General features: G+C 40.8%; 3 protein-coding genes across 4 annotated transcripts in view; 1 reads left to right on the top strand and 2 right to left on the bottom strand.

Annotated features, from left to right (window-relative positions):
• Positions 1–4,725, top strand: part of LOC121181714 (FERM domain-containing protein 5) — a 54,551-nt gene extending 49,826 nt beyond the window's left edge. The window contains exon 14 of the mRNA XM_041037805.1: positions 345–4,725. Coding sequence (XP_040893739.1) covers positions 345–931 — 587 coding nt within the window. The 3' untranslated portion in view covers positions 932–4,725. The remainder of the gene's footprint in view (positions 1–344) is intronic.
• A 1,398-nt stretch (positions 4,726–6,123) lies between these two features.
• On the bottom strand, positions 6,124–13,935 carry blm (BLM RecQ like helicase). 2 transcript variants are annotated; one of them, XM_041039212.1, is made up of 22 exons: positions 13,617–13,935; positions 13,104–13,164; positions 12,371–13,013; positions 12,111–12,246; positions 11,661–11,764; positions 11,426–11,540; positions 10,652–11,331; positions 10,225–10,401; positions 10,016–10,134; positions 9,787–9,900; positions 9,567–9,665; positions 9,315–9,463; positions 9,112–9,218; positions 8,693–8,853; positions 8,320–8,515; positions 7,975–8,165; positions 7,732–7,876; positions 7,430–7,629; positions 7,155–7,347; positions 6,924–7,046; positions 6,650–6,842; positions 6,124–6,519 (listed from the first exon to the last, which is right to left on the bottom strand). In XM_041039212.1, the coding sequence occupies exons 1-22, from the start codon at positions 13,709–13,711 to the stop codon at positions 6,330–6,332; spliced, it is 4,191 nt and encodes a 1,396-aa protein (XP_040895146.1). In that variant the 5' UTR covers positions 13,712–13,935; the 3' UTR covers positions 6,124–6,329. The 2 variants fall into 2 exon arrangements, with proteins under 2 accessions (XP_040895146.1, XP_040895145.1); XM_041039211.1 differs by having other exon boundaries at positions 12,371–13,164.
• Positions 13,936–14,157: 222 nt separating this feature from the next.
• Positions 14,158–18,432, bottom strand: ctsh (cathepsin H). The gene is made up of 12 exons (XM_041039309.1): positions 18,288–18,432; positions 18,094–18,125; positions 17,724–17,829; positions 17,561–17,631; positions 17,356–17,460; positions 16,013–16,099; positions 15,849–15,904; positions 15,655–15,736; positions 15,482–15,550; positions 15,290–15,396; positions 14,579–14,704; positions 14,158–14,490 (listed from the first exon to the last, which is right to left on the bottom strand). The coding sequence occupies exons 1-12, from the start codon at positions 18,349–18,351 to the stop codon at positions 14,421–14,423; spliced, it is 975 nt and encodes a 324-aa protein (XP_040895243.1). The 5' UTR covers positions 18,352–18,432; the 3' UTR covers positions 14,158–14,420.
• Between the last annotated feature and the right edge of the window lie 1,716 nt (positions 18,433–20,148).

Raw genomic sequence — 20,148 nt, 5'->3', positions numbered from 1 at the left:
CCATTAGAGATGATGATTAGGCTTTATGTCAACTCCTGAACATTCAGTACAATGATAATGTCCCATCCCCTCATCTGTTTGACTCTGGGAGCAGCATGATCAGATTTCAGCTCTGAGGTTGGAGACAGTGTGTCTCTGCTGTCTCACAGATCTCTGCTGGACAAATAACAGGAAAAAGACAATAACTACAGTATATTGTGTCTGTGAACGCCACACGAGTTTAGCGTATTACCGACCACATAATGTCTTGTGAGTCATTTTTTTTCATGTTGTAAAATGTATGTAATTACTCTTCCTTCCTCTATGTTTCCGCCCTCCTCTTCCTCCCTGAACACCTCCACAAGGTCTGGAGTCCTTGCGTGACAGCGCCCACTCTACACCTGTGCGTTCCGTGTCCCATGGGGAATCTTTCATACCACGCTCCCGGAGCCACGCCACAGATGCCAGCGACGGGACGGCGGTGATCTCGGACGAGGCCTACAGCCCCTCCGACAGCGTCCTGCCCACCCCGGTGGCTGAGCACAGTATGGAGCTGGCTGTCTCGCGCCAGATCAATGGGGCGCCCTGCAGCATCGAAGAGGAGAAGGAGTCGGAAGCGGGCACCCCGACGCACGGGGAAGGGGGTGATTTTGGTGCGGACGGTAGATCTGCACAGGAGGGGGCAGGGGGGGACTCGGCCCTCAGCGAGGTGGAACAGGTGAATAAGTTTGTCTTAAGTGTCCTCCGTTTGCTCCTTGTGACCATTGGACTCCTCTTTGTCTTGCTCCTCCTCCTCATCATCCTCACCGAGTCAGACCTTGACATAGCATTTTTACGTGATATCCGCCAGACCCCCGAATTTGAGCAGTTCCACTATGAATACTTTTGTCCCCTCAGGCGGTGGTTTGCCTGCAAGCTCCGCTGGGTGGGCGGGTTGCTCATTAACAAGTGAGAGTGAGGTCGTAGAGTTCGTAAGCCCGTTCGGGGGTCTGAGAAGACGGTTAGGACTCCGGAGCGATGGAGGGCAGCCTCGTCCCAACCATGAACCCTGCTTCTCCCATCATCCTCCTGCAGACATACAGCTTGGACCACTCCTGGTAAAAACCGGGCCAGGATCTCTCTTCCCCACCTCCACTTTCAGTTAACCCCCCCCCCCCCCCCCCCCCCAACACCCCCCCAACCACCTCCTCGTTTCGCTTGTTTTCGTCTTTTTTTTCCTTTTTTTCCTACAAAGCCAGAGGACATTTTTTTTTTGCATTTTTCTTCTTTTTTTTTTTTTTTTAATTTCAAGTCATTTCAGGTATTTTATTTTTTCAAATAACGACAAAGGAAAAAAAATTAAAACTGCAATCAAAGAACTGAAGAATTTTACACAGTTCCTTTTACAGGAACGGAAGATTTTGTTGCAACGGATGAACGTTGCCGTCATTTATTATTTATTGCTTTTAAACATATATTTGTGTAAGAGAAGGAGAAGAGATGATGAACGGTAATCAAGGAAGTTGAATTGTCATTAGAAGATGGAAGTGAGTTAGGTTAGAGTTGATAGGCCAACTGCTGTGAAGTACATGTGAGGCAAAGTAGTATAAAATCTTTTGATACTGATCCATACCCATCAGAAATCAGCTAGACAAACAGCAGATTCACCTCATCAGAAAAAAACCAACAAACAGAACAATCTGAACGGAATAATAATGAAGGTTTGTGAAACAGGGAACAGACAGGGTGATTACCAAATGCCTTTTTTTGGGGAGGATGACGATGACTGTTGGCAGTTTTGAATTTTGTGGATTGTTTTAAGACGCAGTTACACTTTAGTATACAAGGGTGTACAAAGAAAACTGGTGAAGATCAAAGTAGTTTTTCTAAGGTTTTGTAAGGATTCAGTAAAAATAAAGCAGTACCAGTAATAGTGTTACGTGACCCAGTAGTGTCAGACGCGGTTAGAGATATATTCATGAAGAGCAAAGATTCACTGGCACCAATAGATAATAGTCTTGATAGATGTGCAATGCTCATATGGTTTTAATAATGAAGTACTTTTTAATGTGCTCATTTGTTCTGTTATTTCTCCAATTAATTTGATTTGCATTTTCTCATCAAGTTGAAATTCGATGAATTTCAATTATTTCTTTGTATGAAGAGTTTCTGATTTATTTTGGTTTCATATCAACCATGCTCCTAGGTTTATGTACCATACTATATTATTATTATTATTACTAGAATAAGAGTAATGATGTACTTTTTGTACAAATTAGTTTGTTTCCTAATATATATTGACAGGTTTTCCATGTATATTTTAACAGAACTGAAATGTTATTTTGTTATTGAAGATTAAATTATACTTTTTTTAGCGCTGTGTTTCAAGTAAGGTCAGAAGCATTCATGGAAATGTGGAAGGGGGGACTAAAAAAAAGAACAATAACAACAACAAAAAAAAAAACAGGGTTTTTATCCAGATCCACTTAACACTGATCACAACTCTTATCACTCCACCAGCAGTGAATCAGCGTTCAATGTATGCGCAGTTTAAAACATGTATTTGTACATTATAAAATCTGGAGATATCATTATACCATTGCAAATACCAAATAATCCAAAAACACATTTTCACCTTTCATAACTTTACCATATCTTACTGTACTTGAAGAGTTTGTAGAGGCGACTGTGAGCCTGACCGATACTGGATCTGCACCATATAGTTCAAACTTGTTCCTTGAACCATGGCCGAACTTCCCACTAAAATTTATTTAGAATGTGCAAAATAAAACGAGAACTAAAATGATTAGTTAGTTGATTGATTGATAGAGCATTAACTGGCAACTATTCTGACAACTATTTCTGAATAATTGTCATATTTCAAGCAAGAAGGCCACATGTTTTCTAGTTTCAGTTTCTTCAGTGTGAGGATTTTCTGCTGTTTTCTGTTTCATATCTTTGTAAATGTAATATCTTTGGGTTCCTGACTTTAAAAAAAATGCAATTTTCAATATGTCACCTTGGGTTCTTAGAAATTATAAAGGGCATTTTTCACTATTTTCTGACATTTTATAACCTAAGCGATTAATCGATTAGTCTAGAGAAAAAAAATAGGCAGATATAAAATATTGGAAATAATTGTTAGTTGCAGCATTAAACAAATTGTTTGGTAACTGACAAATTAAAAATGAAGAATTAAATGGGACCAGAAACGTAACCTCTCTGTTGGAGGAAACAGTGGCGTGTGCTTGATTACACACTACAGTGTGTAATTATGACAATTTCTGAGTCACCTGGTGCACTTTTTTCTGACCTCTGTGCTGCACTTACTTTCATCCCTTTTTTTGTATCAGCCAGAATAAAAGCAGATACCAATATATCAGTGATAAGCCAGTTTTGGTAAATAAAAGCCGTCCTTTGATTTGTCGGTCAGGCTCTAGACTCTTCTGCCTCGTAGCTCCAGGGAGCAATAACTGTCATGGCTGCTGGATTCTGGGTAAAATCTGTTTTTTGTATTGCGTGTCTACCTCCTGTACCAAGTGCAGGTGTAAGTGTTAGTGTGTCTGTATGTAGGAATGGAAACAAGTCTCAAGGTGATAAGCAATGGATGTATAGAAAAGAGAAGAGTTAAAAAAAAAAAAAAGTAAATTTTTCATATTTTGCTGAACAGGAGAAAGACTTACAGGAATGGAAAAGTGGAAAGATGTGTGAAACGAGAGAAAGAGGTAGAGAAGACTGAAGGAAATCAGAAGTTCAGGTGATCAGTCTGCTTCTTTGAAAGTGGGATTTAAAACACAAAGAGGGACTGGAAGGCATTTGGTGACTCATCACTCTGATGGCTGTACAGGGTTGCTTGTTTTTGGCCTGCTATTTTAAACCCCTCACCCACCCACTATACCGGCACCTGCAGCTGCTCCCGCTGTAGGTCCGATGGTGCTACCTTCTTTGTTTGCTCCCGTGTGTAACCCGAGCCTGTCAGTCCTTGGCTAAGTTGCCGTCCTGACCACAGAGTAGCATGCACTTTGGCGTTGTGGCTGGATCCACTCCTTTTGCTCATTATCCTTCACAAGCCGTAGTTATCTGTGGTGGAGGGAGAAGCGCCGACCTTTCCCAGCACTATGCTAGAGGTAATGTGAAATCATTAGAGCTGCACTGAGAAGCAACCTGTCATATATAGGAGCTTATTTATGTCAAGGTAATAGTTTTTAACTTTGATCCATCCAGTAAATAGCAGATGCAAAGATGAAGCACATTTCTTCTAACATGGGGTGGAACAGGGTGGGGCGGGTTGACTTTATTTTGTGTGTGTGTGTGTGTGTGTACGTTCATACTTTATATTTATTACTTCTTTATTGACATGAAGGCCAACATGACTGGCCAGTCCAGGCAGGCTGAGTTGTTAGCAGGACATCTTTTCAAGTAAAGGTCAGTCTGTAGAGGTTTTTCTCATACATCTATCAGCATTATGTAGCTTCAGTGGTCCCTCTCTGAACATGCAACACTTTAAAAGAAAAAAAGGCAGCATTATTCAAGGAGCAATAACCAGCTGTAAGAGCAAAAAGATGTGATTTACAAACTCGTGTATGAAAATCCAACGATGACTATATGTCCTTTCTGTTTCTAGAAGAACCCTTACCAAATTGCTGTTGTGCTGACTCTTAACAACGATGTGACCACTGAGACACTTAGTTGCTGTTGCATTCAATAATAACATTTTATAAAAAAAAAAAAAAAAAATCAATTTTCCTTAGAGACCTCTCGTGTGGATGTTTGTTCTGCTGCTGTTTTCTTTGCTGTTTTCATTGTTAAGCGACAGATCGTTCCCTGTGCCTGGACCCTAACTCTGCAGTTTACCAAAGTGGCAAAGATGAAGGAATGGAGAGCGAAAGACACAACACCCCTATCAGCTGTCCTACAGACTGCTCTGTCCTTAAACCTCCCAGGCCGAGTGGGAAAAAAAAACTGGTGTTCATCTCTGTCTGAAACTGTGATGTGCACTGGGCAGCCCAAAAATCTCTGTCTTAATTTGTCTCTACAGGGATGTTTCCTGTGACAAACCTTTACATTTACATTTCAGTTGCTGTGTCATGTTTACATATTTTACTGTTCTTTTACGTCACGGGAGATGGCTACCGTTTTGGCCAGGTGTGTGGCTTTTGACGATCGAGTGTGAGTGGTGTCATCCATGGCTTTATATATGAAAAACGGCTAATCCGTCAGTCCCGGAAAAACAACAGTGAAGGGACAGCTGTGCAAAATACATTTTGGCCCATTGGAAGATGAAGCACTGATTCCTGTGTTTAAATTCAACACACAGGGGATGGACTCAATAACAGAAACTTGCATGGTATAATGTAATTCCTTACAACAGATCCTTCATTTGTCAAACCTATGCTCAGTTCTTTCTAAGGTTGTGTCAGTTTGTGTTAGGGTAAATTTTTATGTCTTATTTTGTGGTGATATTGTACTGGACTGCACTTTACCGTGAGGTGTTCTTGTTATTTTGTCTACTCCCTGTGTTTTGCTACGTAAAAAAACAAAACAACAACTAAAAACTGGCTGTCCTTCAAACATAATTTTTAGGGCTTTTGTTGATATTTATGTGATGAAAATTAATTAAACAACCAATTTAGATGATCAAACTCAAGCGATTTATAAACAATTGGCTACCTGAATTTCATTCCCAGTCAAAGCGGGTGATGCATTTAGAGCTGAGGGGTCAATGATGGTCATAACCGAAGACATCTTGATCTGCTTTTAGCCCCTTTGCCAGCTCCCAGTCGACAGACCCTCACACGACCGTGCATACACGTCATTGAGTGTATATGCATATCCATGTCTGGTGGTGTGTTACGTTGTCTGCATTGTTCTATCCTGGGATTGGAGATTGCAGTTTAATTACGTTATATATACAAGTATATATATATAAATCCATGTGCCAAATCCAGTTCTTGTTCAGTCTGATCCATTCCGAAACCCGTTTGTACTGTAGGTAACCTTCTGTACAAGTCAGTATAAAATATTGTTTCTCTCCAATAGTCCCTTGTAACTGGTGCCATTAAATAAAACTATTCAAACTTGAAATAAACATCGAATAAAAAATGTTACGTGGCTCCCCCCTGTGGTTTTGTGGAAGAGCACAAATTGCAAAAGCAATAAACATAATACAATTTCAATTTGTCTTTAATATAGTGAAAAAGTTAAAACAGTATTTACAACAATTTACAAGAATCAATGTAACATCTGGACAAGAACATACATTCTGTACAAAACATAGATACACAATTTTAGCTGTTTCAAAACACAGTTGGGAAATACTGGACAGCAATTACCATCGCCCGCTGGCTTGAAAATGTAGTGAATAAGTAGCCTTAGCTTAAGTGTGAAAAGACTGGCTTTAAGAAGGGACGTTGATTGGTCTGAGGAGTTGGGGCAGCCAAGAAGCCTGGTCTCCTGCCTGCTGATGCATCTCCTGCTGAGCTCCTGGACCCCCGACCTGCAGCTTTTGATTCTCCTCTGGAGCTGGACGATGACCACGATTTCTTACTGTTGTAGCCGCCACTGAATCCGCAAACGCCACAGAAAGACAGAAGAAAAGGAAAGCGAATAAGGTTTCAGCTATAAAGTGAATTTTATTACTAAACGTGATCCACAATTATAAGATGAAACGTGAGACAAACATGCTACAAACCCTTTAGAAGTGGAGCTTGTGTTGCCTTTCCTCTTCTTGGAATACTTGAAGAATGGAGCTTTTTTCCTCTTCTGTCCCTGAGAACGGAAGTAGGTGGAAGACTCCATGTCGTCCTCATCGTCATAATCTATATTTGTGCGGCCTCGTGTGGTGTCTATCCACCCGTCTTCGCCACTGGCAGTCTGCTCCTCCACTACAGAGACAACGTAGGATTAATACCACAGTGTGCAACATGAAGAAAAGATTTAACTAGTGAAAGAAATGGGTCCTGTACCAGGAAGCTGCCACTCCGAGTATTTCTGTAGGACCTGAATGACTTCAGCGCCGTACTTGTCCAGTTTGTCTTCGGTCACACCATCAATTTGTAGGAGGACTTCAGGATCAGAAGAAAGTTTTTCTGCCGTGGGGGGGAAGAAGGATTAACAAGTTAAAAAATACTTGTTGTATCATATAAGCTTTTCGTGGCATTTAAAAATTCAGCGTTAACAACGGTTTCAGACATTACCAGCTATCTTTTTCAAGGCGGCAGTGGAGAAGATGTTGAAATAGTGAAGGCCAAACGCTTTTCCCAGCTGCTTGCACAAATCTGTCAGCTCCTTCAGACACTTCTGAACCATCTCTTCTCTCTGAGAGACGTTCTTGGCCACAGATTTCTGTTTCCTGATGCTAGACGCGCTCGCCGTCTCGTAGAACTCCACCTGCAGCAAGTAAAGCGACAGTTAGTGTTTTATGCTCCAACTCCTTTAAAGCTGCCTTAAAGTCAATGTACGACTTGTTTACCTGCATGTGTCCAGACAACACATTCATGGCTTTTGGTCCAGCAGAGATATAAGCCACAGCCTGGCCACTGGCCGTGATGTAGAGGTCCTCCACCAGAATGTTATCGAGAACCAGTTTTTTAAAGAGACGGTCTGCGTTATGCCTGGAATAGGCTCCTCCCATCCCAAACATACCTGCCTGTATCTTGGCAGATTTAGTCCCTGACAAAAAAAAAAAAAAAAAAAAATCTCTTATTACATGCATCATGTAAGATTCACAGTTGCAAAACGCATCTTCATTGCAAGCACAAGCACGCACTGTACCTAGGAAGATATCCACGAGCATGTTCAGCGTCAGCCGGTTTTTCTGAGCGGTCTTGCCGAACTTTGCTCCAACCTTCTCGCAGTTCTCCTGGACAAACCTCACAATCTTCTTCACGTCTTCGGTAACATTTCTCATCTTGTATTGCTGCGCACAGGAACATTCGAATTGTTGCTCATCGGGGGAAACAGCCAGGTAGGTTTTTAAATATGTGATTAAAAAAAAAGATAAGTAAGGATGCTTACGTTGGGTCTGGCGCAGTTGTCGCAGCTGACGTCAGAGTGCTCTTTGCAGAAGCTCCTGTTGAACTTGAACTCCCCAAAGTACGCGAGCAGCTGAATTCTTCTACACTCCATCATGTTTTCACAGAAGTGCACCATGCTGTGTAGGTTGTTATAATGAGTTGTCTTGGCGTGTCTGTCACCTTCTCTATCCACTGTGATTAACAAATAAAAAAACGAATAACCATCTGGGTCTATACGACTAATACACATAGTTATTTGGAACGTAAACATGCTTTGAATGATTTCATGAGATTTGTTTTTTTTTTACATGCATTAAGAAAGGTCTGCGTTATTTTTGCCACATACTGCTGATGATCCTCTTGATGCGGAGGACGTCCGAGTAGGAGTAGAAGAGAATACAGTGAGAGATCTCTCCATCTCTGCCAGCTCTTCCTGACTCCTGGTAGTAACCCTCCACTGATTTAGGCAGACTGGCATGGATCACATAGCGCACATCAGGCTTGTCGATGCCCATGCCAAAGGCTATGGTGGCACAGATGACCTGGCGGACAAAGGGGAGCCGTGAAAACAGAGCAATGCGCAGTATGTCTCTGTTAAATCCTTAAAACATCAACTGGTTTGCAAAATCGTACCTTTATTTTTATGGCCATTGCTTTGTATCATGTTACCACCTATGAGTTCTCTTTGTATGATATCAGTGATTGAGTGGTGATCGCACCTGGCAGCCGTCCTGATTGATCCACTTGCTCTGCACGTATTCTCTGTCGCTGTCCTTGAGGCCTGCGTGATACGACAGAGCCAGTATCCCAGCTCTCTGAAGACTCTCAGCCATGGCATCACAGTCATTTCGGGACAGGCAGTACACGATGCCTGAATCACCTGCAACATGCAGAGAGGCAGCTTGATAAACAAAAGATAAAGTCAAAGGGGGTTTGTAAAAGCAATGATTTGACATCTTTTTGATATACGGTGTCATATGATTACTAACGAACTGTCCCTTCAACTTTATCCAGATATGACTGGCCTCAGAATGTATTCACATTCAAATCTGAGCTGAATATTCAACAACGCAGTTCTGCCAGTGTTTCTGAAAATAGCATGAACCGGGGTCAGACATAGTGCTTCTGAATTATTTACGTGGGTAGTGCTTCTTGATCCAGTCGATGCAGTCCTCGTCAACCTTTTTGGGTTTCTTGGTCAGGACAGAGTACTTCAGATTTGTTCGGTTGAAACTCATGGTAAACCTGAGCATATATTGGACAGAAAACGTGCAGTTATTGTTGGGTGAAACATAGCTGCGGGTTAATAATCCAAGACAGAGCCCGAAATCGAACACCTACACCTGCGGCCGAGCCATATTCAGCTGGTTGAGGATGTCTTTCTGGACACGGGGGGTGGCAGTGGCTGTCAGAGCCATCATCGGCACGTGAGGGAACTTCTGACGCAGTTCGTGCAACCTCTTGTAGTCTGGACGGAAATCGTGGCCCCACTGAAAGATTTGAGGTCATGAGGGATGATTCACAATGGCTGTGTGGCAAAAATAAAAAGCATACTGCGGATTGTGTGTACCGTAAAAGAAGACACAAACACACCTGACTGACGCAATGAGCCTCATCTATGATAAACCGGGCCAAAAGGCCTCGCTCGTACAGGTTCTGGAGGGCGGAGATCAGCTTGTTACTTGCGCTCACCTTGAGGAGAAGAAAGGATGCATCAGTCTTAAGTCTCAATAAAACTCACAGTTACAAGTAACTGTCCAAGTAAACGTTGGAATCTGTCATTGTGATAGAGAGTAAATCATCCATCTCTCACCTTTTCAGGAGTGACATAGAGCAGTTTAACGATGGGGTCTTTCCTGGAGAGCTGCATATAAATCCTCCCTGCTTCACTGTCGCTTTTATCACCAGACAGACTTGTTGCTGGGATCTGGAAAGTGTGACATTACAAACCATAACCAATGCACTTTCCGAGTACCACACATATTATAACAACGTCACACTTTACTCTGATCCAGCAGATGAGCTGGAGCAAACATACTCACATCCAGTGTGGTGAGTTTCTGGACCTGGTCTACGATGAGCGATTTCAGCGGAGAGATGACCACAGTGACTCCTGACGACACGCAGGCTGGCAGCTGGTAACACAAACTCTTCCCCCCACCTACAAATGCATCCGTCAGAGATTTGAACATCTTCACCGCAGCTGTTCCACAGCTAATTGTGTTTTATATCATGCATGATGTCTACCAACCTGTGGGCATCAAAACAAACGTGTCTTCTCCCAGAAGAGCTGCATTAATTGCTTCCAGTTGATTAAACCTGAACTGATGAAGACCAAAGCGTTTGTGAAAGATCTTCATCATCTCCTGCGAGTGGGAGAAGTCGTACCCTCTGAATCGATCGTGGGCTGGGTTTCTGAAGGTGGGCTCTGCAGTGGAAAACAAACTGAGTCAGTGAAAATGCACCAACACACCACCAACCTGCAAAACACATTTTAAAAAGCACAGCCAGAATCACTGTTGGGACACTTGCAGAAGATTAAACTAGGACTAGTTCTTATGTATTAGAACACAGTCGACCCCAAAGTTGGACCAAATATGGGCCAGTTGGGTCTAATTGCCTGCTCTGCGATGTGTGATAAATGTAAGCCCAGATTTTTCCATGCCATGCTGACTTACCAGGGGAGCAGATCTTTGAGGACCTGGGTGCAGACACAGGTGTTGTTGGTTTCTTCTCCCACGAAGACGTGCTTGGCCCCCCCTCTTTCACTGTTTTAGTCACAGTGCCAGAGTTTTGTCCAGACATTGACGAAGTCGGGGGTTCGTCAAAGTAACCGGGGATATCTGAGTCATTAAAGTCATCTATGTCAAAGTCGTCAATGTAAAAGTCATCTGGTTCTATGTCTTCTGTGGCTGTGACGGTTGCAGGGGTATTTGATTTGTTCGGCACAACAGTCTCTGGCTTCTTGGGTGAGAAGGAGAGGTCTGAGTCATCCAGGTATGAGTTTGTTTTCTTAGAAGAATCAAAAGACGGTTTTGTGGGGCTGTGGGGTGATGGAGAGTCACAGACACTCTCATTTCCCACATATGATTTCCTGCTGTCTTGTCTGTGCAAAGGCTCCTCATTAATGATACTGTCAGTGGGATCAGAGTCATAAGCATCCACAGAGATTACTGAAGATCTCCTGATCTGAGGAAGCTTCTTGGAGTGCATAGGAACAGAGCTGCTGGAAGACATGACACTAGACGTGTCACCGCTGAAAGACGATTTTTCTTTCACGTTGGGTTCACAAATCACAGTGCTGTCTGGCTGCTGCGTCTTAAATGAAGCATCACCACCAGTTGCAAGAATCCTCTTCCTGGAAGAGAAAAGCAGATGACTGCAGTCATACTGAGATATCATTAAGTATTATAAATAATAACAACCATATTTTTCCAATAAAACGAACACACCTTAGAGCCCTCTTGAGTAAAAGCTCGTTTCCGCAAGTCAGAGCTATTAGCTCATGTTCAGGGATGGAATCAACCAGAGAACAAATGGACTGCATGAGACTGAAAAGCTGCTCATCTGAGACATAAGAAGAAAGAAAGAACAAAAATAATGAATAAGGACAAAGGACAGAGTCCTCATTTTATGAATAAACTGTGTACAGGTCCTGGACAAATCAGAAAAAGATGTAACACCCACTTGTTTTGTCTTTTGCGAGGCGATCAGAAGGTTCACGCAGAGTTGTGATGGGTCCCTTTGAATGCGTTTGACTGTCTCTGCTGTCAGCGTCTGCTGATTTCGATCTGTTTGACATAAATTTAAAAAGTCTCTTTAAGGTCAAATCTAATATCCAGGTCAAAAAAGAATACGCATTTAAAGACTTTGCTATGACTATTACTTGTATCACTGGCAGCAAAAAAAAAAGAAACTGATGACTGTCCTCATATTAGTATTGGTAACCAAACAAAAGTCTAAGATGACTCAGTCAATGTTAGAAGAATGTAATGCTAAATAGGTGGAGTCTGTGTGGTATTACACATAAAGTATACAGTAAGAATCATGCACTACCATATATACACACTAACTCCTGTGAATGCTAAAGCATAATAAAATGAAAAAAAAAATAAAAATAAAAAATAATAAAATGACCTTGTCTCCAATACAGAAGTGGTATAAGAGATCTCATCTGGGATTGGTGAAGGGGGAATGTAGTCTAGGTCATCTTCAGGTTCTGAGTTGTCATCAAGCTCTATCACCTTTGGGTCAATCAATTTTTTCTTATTGTCTAAAAGGCAAAAAAGAAACATGTTTAATACAGCCTGTGTGGTTTTAGAATAATTCCTTGCATTCCTTTACTTGCTCTCCAATGTACAAATAAAATACAAGCGCTGCAACAAACAGCGTGTTACCTGTCCTTTCCTCAGAGGGCTCAAACATGGCATCGTTGTCATCGTCTCTATCACTCACGACAGACTTCAGATGAGCAAGAGGACGTCTTTTGGGCATTTTAATGGGGGAATCCTCCAGTAAAAACTCTGCTTGGTCCTGATCAAAACTAGGTCCAGGTAAAACTGTAGCTTTGTTGACACAGTGTTCATCTGTTTCCATAGAGGACTGCCCACTTGTAGAAAGTTTGCTCTTATTTGAAAAACAGTTGGTTAATTCTGGTGTCGTAACTGAGGCATCGTGGTTTAGCTTCCCTGTGATCTCAGTTTTCTCTTCTCTAGGAGATGAAACTGACTTTGTGCTCTTGCTTGATACTTCTGAACTGAACGAGTCATGTTTTGCGTTGGCAGGAGTTTCAAAGTCGTCAAAATCATCCCAGTCGTCCACCGGGAATCCAAGAGATGCATCCAAACTCATAGAGGTGTTATTTCCATTAGTAACCTGGCTGTCATGTTTAGCTGGAGCTGTAGTCACCTTAACACCAGACACTGTTGAAGGAGCCTGGCCTGCAGGAGCACATTTATCCACAGGGCTGACGGAGTCGGACTTGCCTTTTGAACTTACAGAGAAGAAGTTGTTGATTTTGGACTTTTGAGGTCTCTCAAGCTTGTTTGAAAATGTCAAAGGAGATTTAGTCACCAAACTGTTCTTAGGGACATTGACATTCCTGTTTGCCAAAACATTTGAGCTGATTACCTTGGCTGGGACTTCCACCTTTGTTGTACCTGATGAGGACTTCTTTTTGAAAGAAAAGGCTCTGAAAAACACACAGGTGTGAAATTAGGAAGACATGACAAAAGTGGAGAGCATTAGCTGAACAGGGACACTTAAAGGCCGAATTAATTACTAGTTTTGGACTCCATGGTGTGGGATTTATTGGCATCAACCTGCTAAATCTACACACAGTAAACCTATATAGTGTTCAGGGCTAGATCATAACTAAATCTTTTATACTGTGTGACAAACATGATTTCGTGATGAAGTGAAACTACCCATACAGCAGTGTGAAACTAGCTCTCAACGCATGCGGGCCCTGGTGAAAAGCAAATGCACTTTCTGCACAAAAAGATAACCAACTCCGCCTGTGCTAATACTGACTGCTAATACATAACTAAAGAGTGTTGATAAGTTAGCACAGATGACAGCTCGAAGCTACCCGTTAGCTGGTGTTTTAGCTCTGCTGTAGTTAAAAGTCAACCATAGTCTTACCCCGGTTTGGGTTTAGCCAGGGACAGCCTGCTCTGAGCAGCATTGCTGTGCCTCGCCAGCTGCTCCTTCAAGTTATTTTGTGGAAGACTGGACATTGTTGATAAAAGGCTGAGCTAGCGAGTGTTAGCCGGCTAAGAGTCCGAGCTGAGTTCACGAAACAGTGGCCACTTTCTTCAGCATCGCCCGTGACACGGATGAGACGAGTAACCGGAGACTCGCGCTCTATTTGTCCTGCTAACAGAGTTAGGTTCATCAAACTTGAACAGTTTTATCTAGTTATTTAACCGCAGCGTTTACTCTCTCTCTCGCTCCCTCTCTCTCCGGGAGTACGAAGCAGACAAATCCAACGGATTGATTTTGCGCCTAATCAACAAACTGACTTCTTATTGGGTGATGCTGAACAAGTATGAGGCTTCTGGGAAATGAAGTCTTGCGACACACGCGACTAAGACCCAGGCTCCACCTGTCTTATACAGTCTATGGGCTCCACTCGAGAGAATGGATGTGTGCAGGAGAACAGTAGATTAAATACTCAAACAAACAGACGTGATAGATTTTATTTGTGAATTTAAGAACAATGAATTGAATGATTGGCACTTAAGCTATTGATTAATCTGATATGACTTGTACTATCCTCTCATAGTGTTTTACTGGATGCTGAGATTTGTTTCAATGTGCAAAAGAATCCAGTTCACATGGAATCACAGCAGGCTGGTGATCACATAAAAACACATAATAATAATTAAAAAAATGTTTAATTCTGCTCCCTTTTCAGCCCTTTTGTAGTTTGCTATCATGCAGAAATCACACCACTGGGAAAGATGAGCAGGCAGCAAGTCCACACATGTTCTTCCCACGTTCAATGAGGAAATACCTGTAAGAGAAGAACAATGTTATTGTCTTTCTCTGGTTGGTGTACATTTAATAATATTTTCTCGTATGAGGTAGAACAGAAAACTTACCCATCAATCCCCCAGGTGGATGACCATGAGTTCTTCACTATCCAGTAAGGGGTGCCATTGTCATTTCCATACCCGACTGCTAGCACCGCATGATTCACCTTGTCTGTGGTATTGTGGCATTCAGTGCTGAAAGCAGGAAGAGAAGTGAGTTACAGTATCCACCTTTATACATGTGACTGTTAACAAATAAATAATGCAGCACTGAATCATTTTCAAAGCTACCAGCTTTACAGACAGAAAGAGGTTTTGCATGAGTGATTTAAGTGCAAAATGCAGACAATATGTTATAAACAAAGATTTTCTAATCTTTATTTATGTGACAGTAGTGGTTAAATTTCAAAGACTCCAGGTTCTGGACTTTGGTTCTTCAAAATACTGGACCTGAATATCTTGAAAATCTTCCTGATGGTTCAAGTGAAAGTGATATCTTTCTAAGATATCATTTTGCGGAATACTGTAGCCTATATTCCTACAGTGAAACAAAACTTGTCAGCTGTATAAAAGGCTAAAACACTGACAGTGATTTCTATTTAAACTTTTTGCTGTTCACTGTTGCATGTACATATACAGTTGTGTTGTGGCCATGCCCTAACACTTCCTGTTCACGGTTGAGAAATTTATCAATCAAGCATACAAACAAACAAAAAACTTTAAAATAGACAGACTGATCACGTTACGATACGTCACATTATTTCTGTAACTTCCTCTCACCTGGTGTACACGCCCTGGTGGTAATGCATGAAGTCCGAGGTCACCTCAAAGGCAAAACTGACAGGATTGCGTGTGGCGACAGCATCCACCATTCCCATCTCATCGTACTGGCAGGTAACAGAAACATTTCATCGCTCACAACGTGTTCAACAAAGACATTTATCTTGTAGAAAGACACTGATGTTCACTCACCGCTGTTATGTTCACCACTTCCTTCACAAAAGCAGCTGCCAGTTTTGGTTTATACACGCAAGCACCTTCCTGATTTAACAAAAGAGTGAAAATCAAAAGCCATTAAAAAATGTAATTTCAAGTCAGTTTATTTAGTTTTGTTTATGCTGTAGGATATCTGATTATTTAATTACAAAAGCTGTGTATGGGTAGTCCTTCTCTGTCATCAGTCCCTTGTTGTACATGATGTACTCAAATGCTTGACTGGGAAGACCCCTAGAAGACAAATCAAGCTCTTGTCATAAATATCTGACTGCGTTGGTGCACATTGTGGTAGTTATAGGGATATTATAAAAAGAGGAAGGAAACCATTTTTTTTGACTCTCACCCGTTACATCCATGGTTGTTGAAGTCTTTGGCACAGTCCACCAGCTGTTGTTCTGACTAGGTAATTGGAAAATGACAGTTAATACGCTTTGTGCTACAATGAAAAAGGAAATACATTTTTAATGAAAGAGCAACAGCTTTGACAGAGTAGTAAAAGAAAGTCACCAGTGGCACGAGCTTCCCGGTTGCGATAGCAGTAACGGACTCCAAACAGCCGGTTGTTGAAAAAGTCCAGCAACTGCCGCACCCCCCCTTTGGTGCCAGAAAACAAAAGTAAAAAGACATTTTTGGAATATTTAATATAACAGTTCAGTATTGTGTGTACTTGCCTACTGCTACACTGTCATGCCTTACTGAGATACGGAGTCATAATTTATGTTATTAGTAAGACCTGTGAATATGACCCATGACAAATCAAAATATCTGCACTGGAAAAGGCCTGCGTTGGGAAAGATTTACAGTAACAAAACCATTATCAAGAACAGGAACTGCCTACTTCTGCAAGTTTCTGCTGTAAAAATGCAAGTTAAACTTTGTTGAAACTATTAAGACACAAAAAGCTCTCCTGCTATATTGAGAGTGAACTCGAGAGTAAAACACTTCCTCATATTTTGGATTCAACTGTCATGTTTGACTGATGAGCATCATCACTTTTTTCTTTTCTTTCTTTTTAAAAATCCTGTCTATTCTGAACATTACAAGACTTTTTGCTTTCTTGAGTAGACCTGAATCTCATCAGCCCAAATCTTGATAGCGCTGCAAGAATCAGATCACTCAGCGGACAGATTCTTTTTCACATCAAACATGTGACTTGTCAAATGGAAAAACAGCAGGTGGGACTAATTATATTAACGATGTCCATTCCAGCAACTAATGCAAAGCAATTCAGTAATTAACATACAACATACTAACTGCATCCGGCATAAAGTAGTAATCTTAGTAATCTTTATAGACTGCTGTTTTTGTAGTTAGTAAACAAGAAACAAACACAGACTGTTTTATACTAAAAGGAAATGACACACACAACTCAACTGGCAATCAAACTTAAATTTTAAAATATTTAATGTCTGTTTATTTAACACAGACACACAAGTGTTTAAAACAAAACTAAAACTAATGGTTATTTTTGGTTTTCTGAAGGATTCCTGGAGCTTTTCCACCTCTATCCACAATTAAATTTTATTTTTTTCACACCTTTGTGCATTTCATTGTAGGAGAATTGTGTCCACTCATAAGGATTTTTATTGAATGTTTTGAGTATACTTTATTTTGTCACAGTAGACACTCAAAACCTGCTTAGAATTAATATAAGCAAGTGGGCTCGCCTCTTGGGAACCACTGGATTACCTTATTAATGGCAGTTATGGTTGAAGTTATCATTTATCACCAGAAACTATTTTAATCTGCTGTGTTACCCAGCAACAGTATACTGTGACCTTTGAGATCAATGGCTGAAAATAAAATGTGTGTGTGTGTGTGTGTTGGATTTTTGTGCAGTTAAACTTCACCTGATTCTTCACATCAGTCACATAATTTCCTTTCTTCCTCCAGTCAATGGAGTCTGGATATGGACTGTTGCTGCTCAGGTAGCTCCCTTTGGTAGCGGAGCAGTTCTGTAAAAGCCAATATGTAAAATAACTACCTGTCCTGTCAACAAAACAAATAATAAAAAAAAGCATCCGTGTACATTACTTTCTGAATGGATAGCATTACCTGTGGCTCAGACCAGAGGAATGTCTTCTTAAACTCACTGAATGTCATGTCTGAAAACTGGTTCAGCCTCACTGCAGGAACAGATGAAACAAAGCTCAACACATTTTATGGATGGAGCATATGAAAAACAAACAGTGAATGCAATACTATAAGTTCTTCCTACTTGTGAAAGAGTGATTCCCTTCATTGTGTTTGTCAATCCTCCTCTTGTTCTCAGTGAATATCTGGAGTCTCTGAGAGTAATCCCTCAGGCTGTACTCTTTGTTGTGCTGTACACGGGGGAGACTGCTGTTAGCTGTGTTTCTTTATCATGTTATATTGATTTTTTTTAGATAAATTATGTTATTAAGTTATTATGTTATTAAGTAATCGGCTTATAGAATTTGTATCCAAGTAACTCACATTAGAGCATCACACTTAAAGAAGAATACTGCCGTGATTTTTTCTTTGAAGGTACAATAACTTCCTCAAAAGCATATGCTGTTCACTTCTGTTACATGCAGTGTTTGATATATAGACATAACTCACTGTACCTGTACCATCCATGACTTGAAGTGAAACTCGTCTGAAAACAAGTCATATACGTTACGTTAACGTAATACAGTAGGTATAACTGTAACAAGAACCGAGCAGACGCCATGGCAGATTATGAAAGTGAAACCTTGGGTTAATACAAACAACACAACTGTAAAAAGTAAGTGTACTTTACAAAATCGCAGCAGCCTACCTTGTTCAGACAGGGGAAAAGTCGAAGCCGCGGACACTAAAGCAAACAAAAGCAAGGTGTTCATGGTGTTCACTTCTCAACGCTTCAGCCGGTGTTGAGAAAAAGTGAAGTGAAACAGATGAGGAGTCACGAGGTGAACTCATAGGGTGAACTCCTGCCTTCTCAGATTCCCCAGTCAGCAACCAATCAGCGTCTCTGTGTGGCTTACTGTACTAAAAGCAAAGCTCTGTGCGTTGTACTGCTTCATTTCTTGAACCACTATATTGATCTTCCGTGGTAAAGATTAATCCAAAGGTCACTGACAAATGCAGGGAGACAAGAAAAAACTAATTTACGTTTAAACATATAATAAAGTGATGGTGGTGAAACTAAAGGTCAGGGGTCATTAGTTTAAGTGTGTTCGAATCAGCTCAAACCAAACGCCAGACGAGTGTTTCCCGCGGCGGGATTACATACAAACTAAAATGACGCGAACAGCCGCGAATTCGCGTCGGGCGACGCGAGTACACGCGAACAGGTGTCGTCGATAGTAAAAAAAAACAAAATCCAATTTCGGCGAGAACTTCGCGTGACGCTGTGTCGCCAAAGCCTATCAGCTTTAAGATTCTTTTGACGTCACCGACAATAAGCAATGGAGGCTAAACTTATCGTCGATGTGTGTGGGCGACCCGGGTTGTAAGACACAACTTCTGTAATTTACAGAGACGGGACAATAACGGAGAGGGCTTGGAAACAAATCATCGAGACAGTAGGACTACCTGGTAAGTTCTGAAAGCCTGTATATGTTACGTGATTTCAGGTATTGGTTGTATTATATTACGAGCCAAGTTAGCTACCGTTAGCTAGTCCAGCTGCCGTATTTGCGCAATTAACGCAAGGGGAAAAACTCTCTTGGCGTTTCTTCTGAAGCTGAAGGCACCGTTTAAGTTTTGATTAATTTGACGTTTCCCCCCGTTTATAACTAAGAAAAATAAAAATCCTTAATTAATCGACTGATGAATGTCTTAATTAATCAGCCACTGAATAAATCCCTTAAAATCCATACCGAAGTAGCTTTTTTAAGATGTGGAATTTCTATAGTTCTTTTAAATTCTTTTAATGGAAAAATTAGGATAAGGTATATAAAATGTAGGTTGTAAAATAATATATATTTTTGAAAATATCGGAATCATAAACTGACATTAAAATATACTTTACATAAATGGATATGAACACATAACAGATTCTACAGTATGTTGTGATAGTTACTTGGGTTGCTGCATTGCCCAAACTGTGTCCAACATAATGTGTTTTAACAACTACATATAATTAATGCACCCTTTTATTTGTATTTCTTTCAAATGAAACCCAGATTTTACATTTTTTTCCATAACTGTAGGCCACTGTACATCATTGCTTGCTAGGATAGAGAGGTGTTGGTAAAGACTTTCAGATTATATTTTACGTCATTATATTAGACAAGCATGATGTCGACTGATTGATGATCTACAAAAACACTTGAGACGAAATGCCCCTGAGATAAAATGGATTTATTAGCAAGAGGTAACTGGGAAACATATTTTTGTTTATTTGTTGTTATTGTCATCATCAAATCTTTTATTCTGTTTTCTTCGTTTTTCTTACAAAACTGGGAATATTTCTTAAGGTGTGGAAACATGAGGGTTGAAAGATAATTTTCATACCACTGGGTATTGCTAACAGCAAAATGTTTATTTGTTTATATACCTTATAAGAGTATGTGCATGTATAAGTGTATACAGTATAAGTATATAGTATTATTCTGTCTGTGAAGGTGTTGCATGCCTGCCACATGAGCTTCAAAAGTGTACTGTACATACATAGTAAAAATACATACAAATAT

The sequence above is a fragment of the Toxotes jaculatrix genome, chromosome 5, assembly GCF_017976425.1.
Source record: "Toxotes jaculatrix isolate fToxJac2 chromosome 5, fToxJac2.pri, whole genome shotgun sequence".
Classification (NCBI taxonomy): Eukaryota; Metazoa; Chordata; class Actinopteri; family Toxotidae; genus Toxotes; species Toxotes jaculatrix.
Note: the sequence above shows the minus strand (reverse complement) of the source record. Positions and strands in the feature narration are given on the sequence as shown.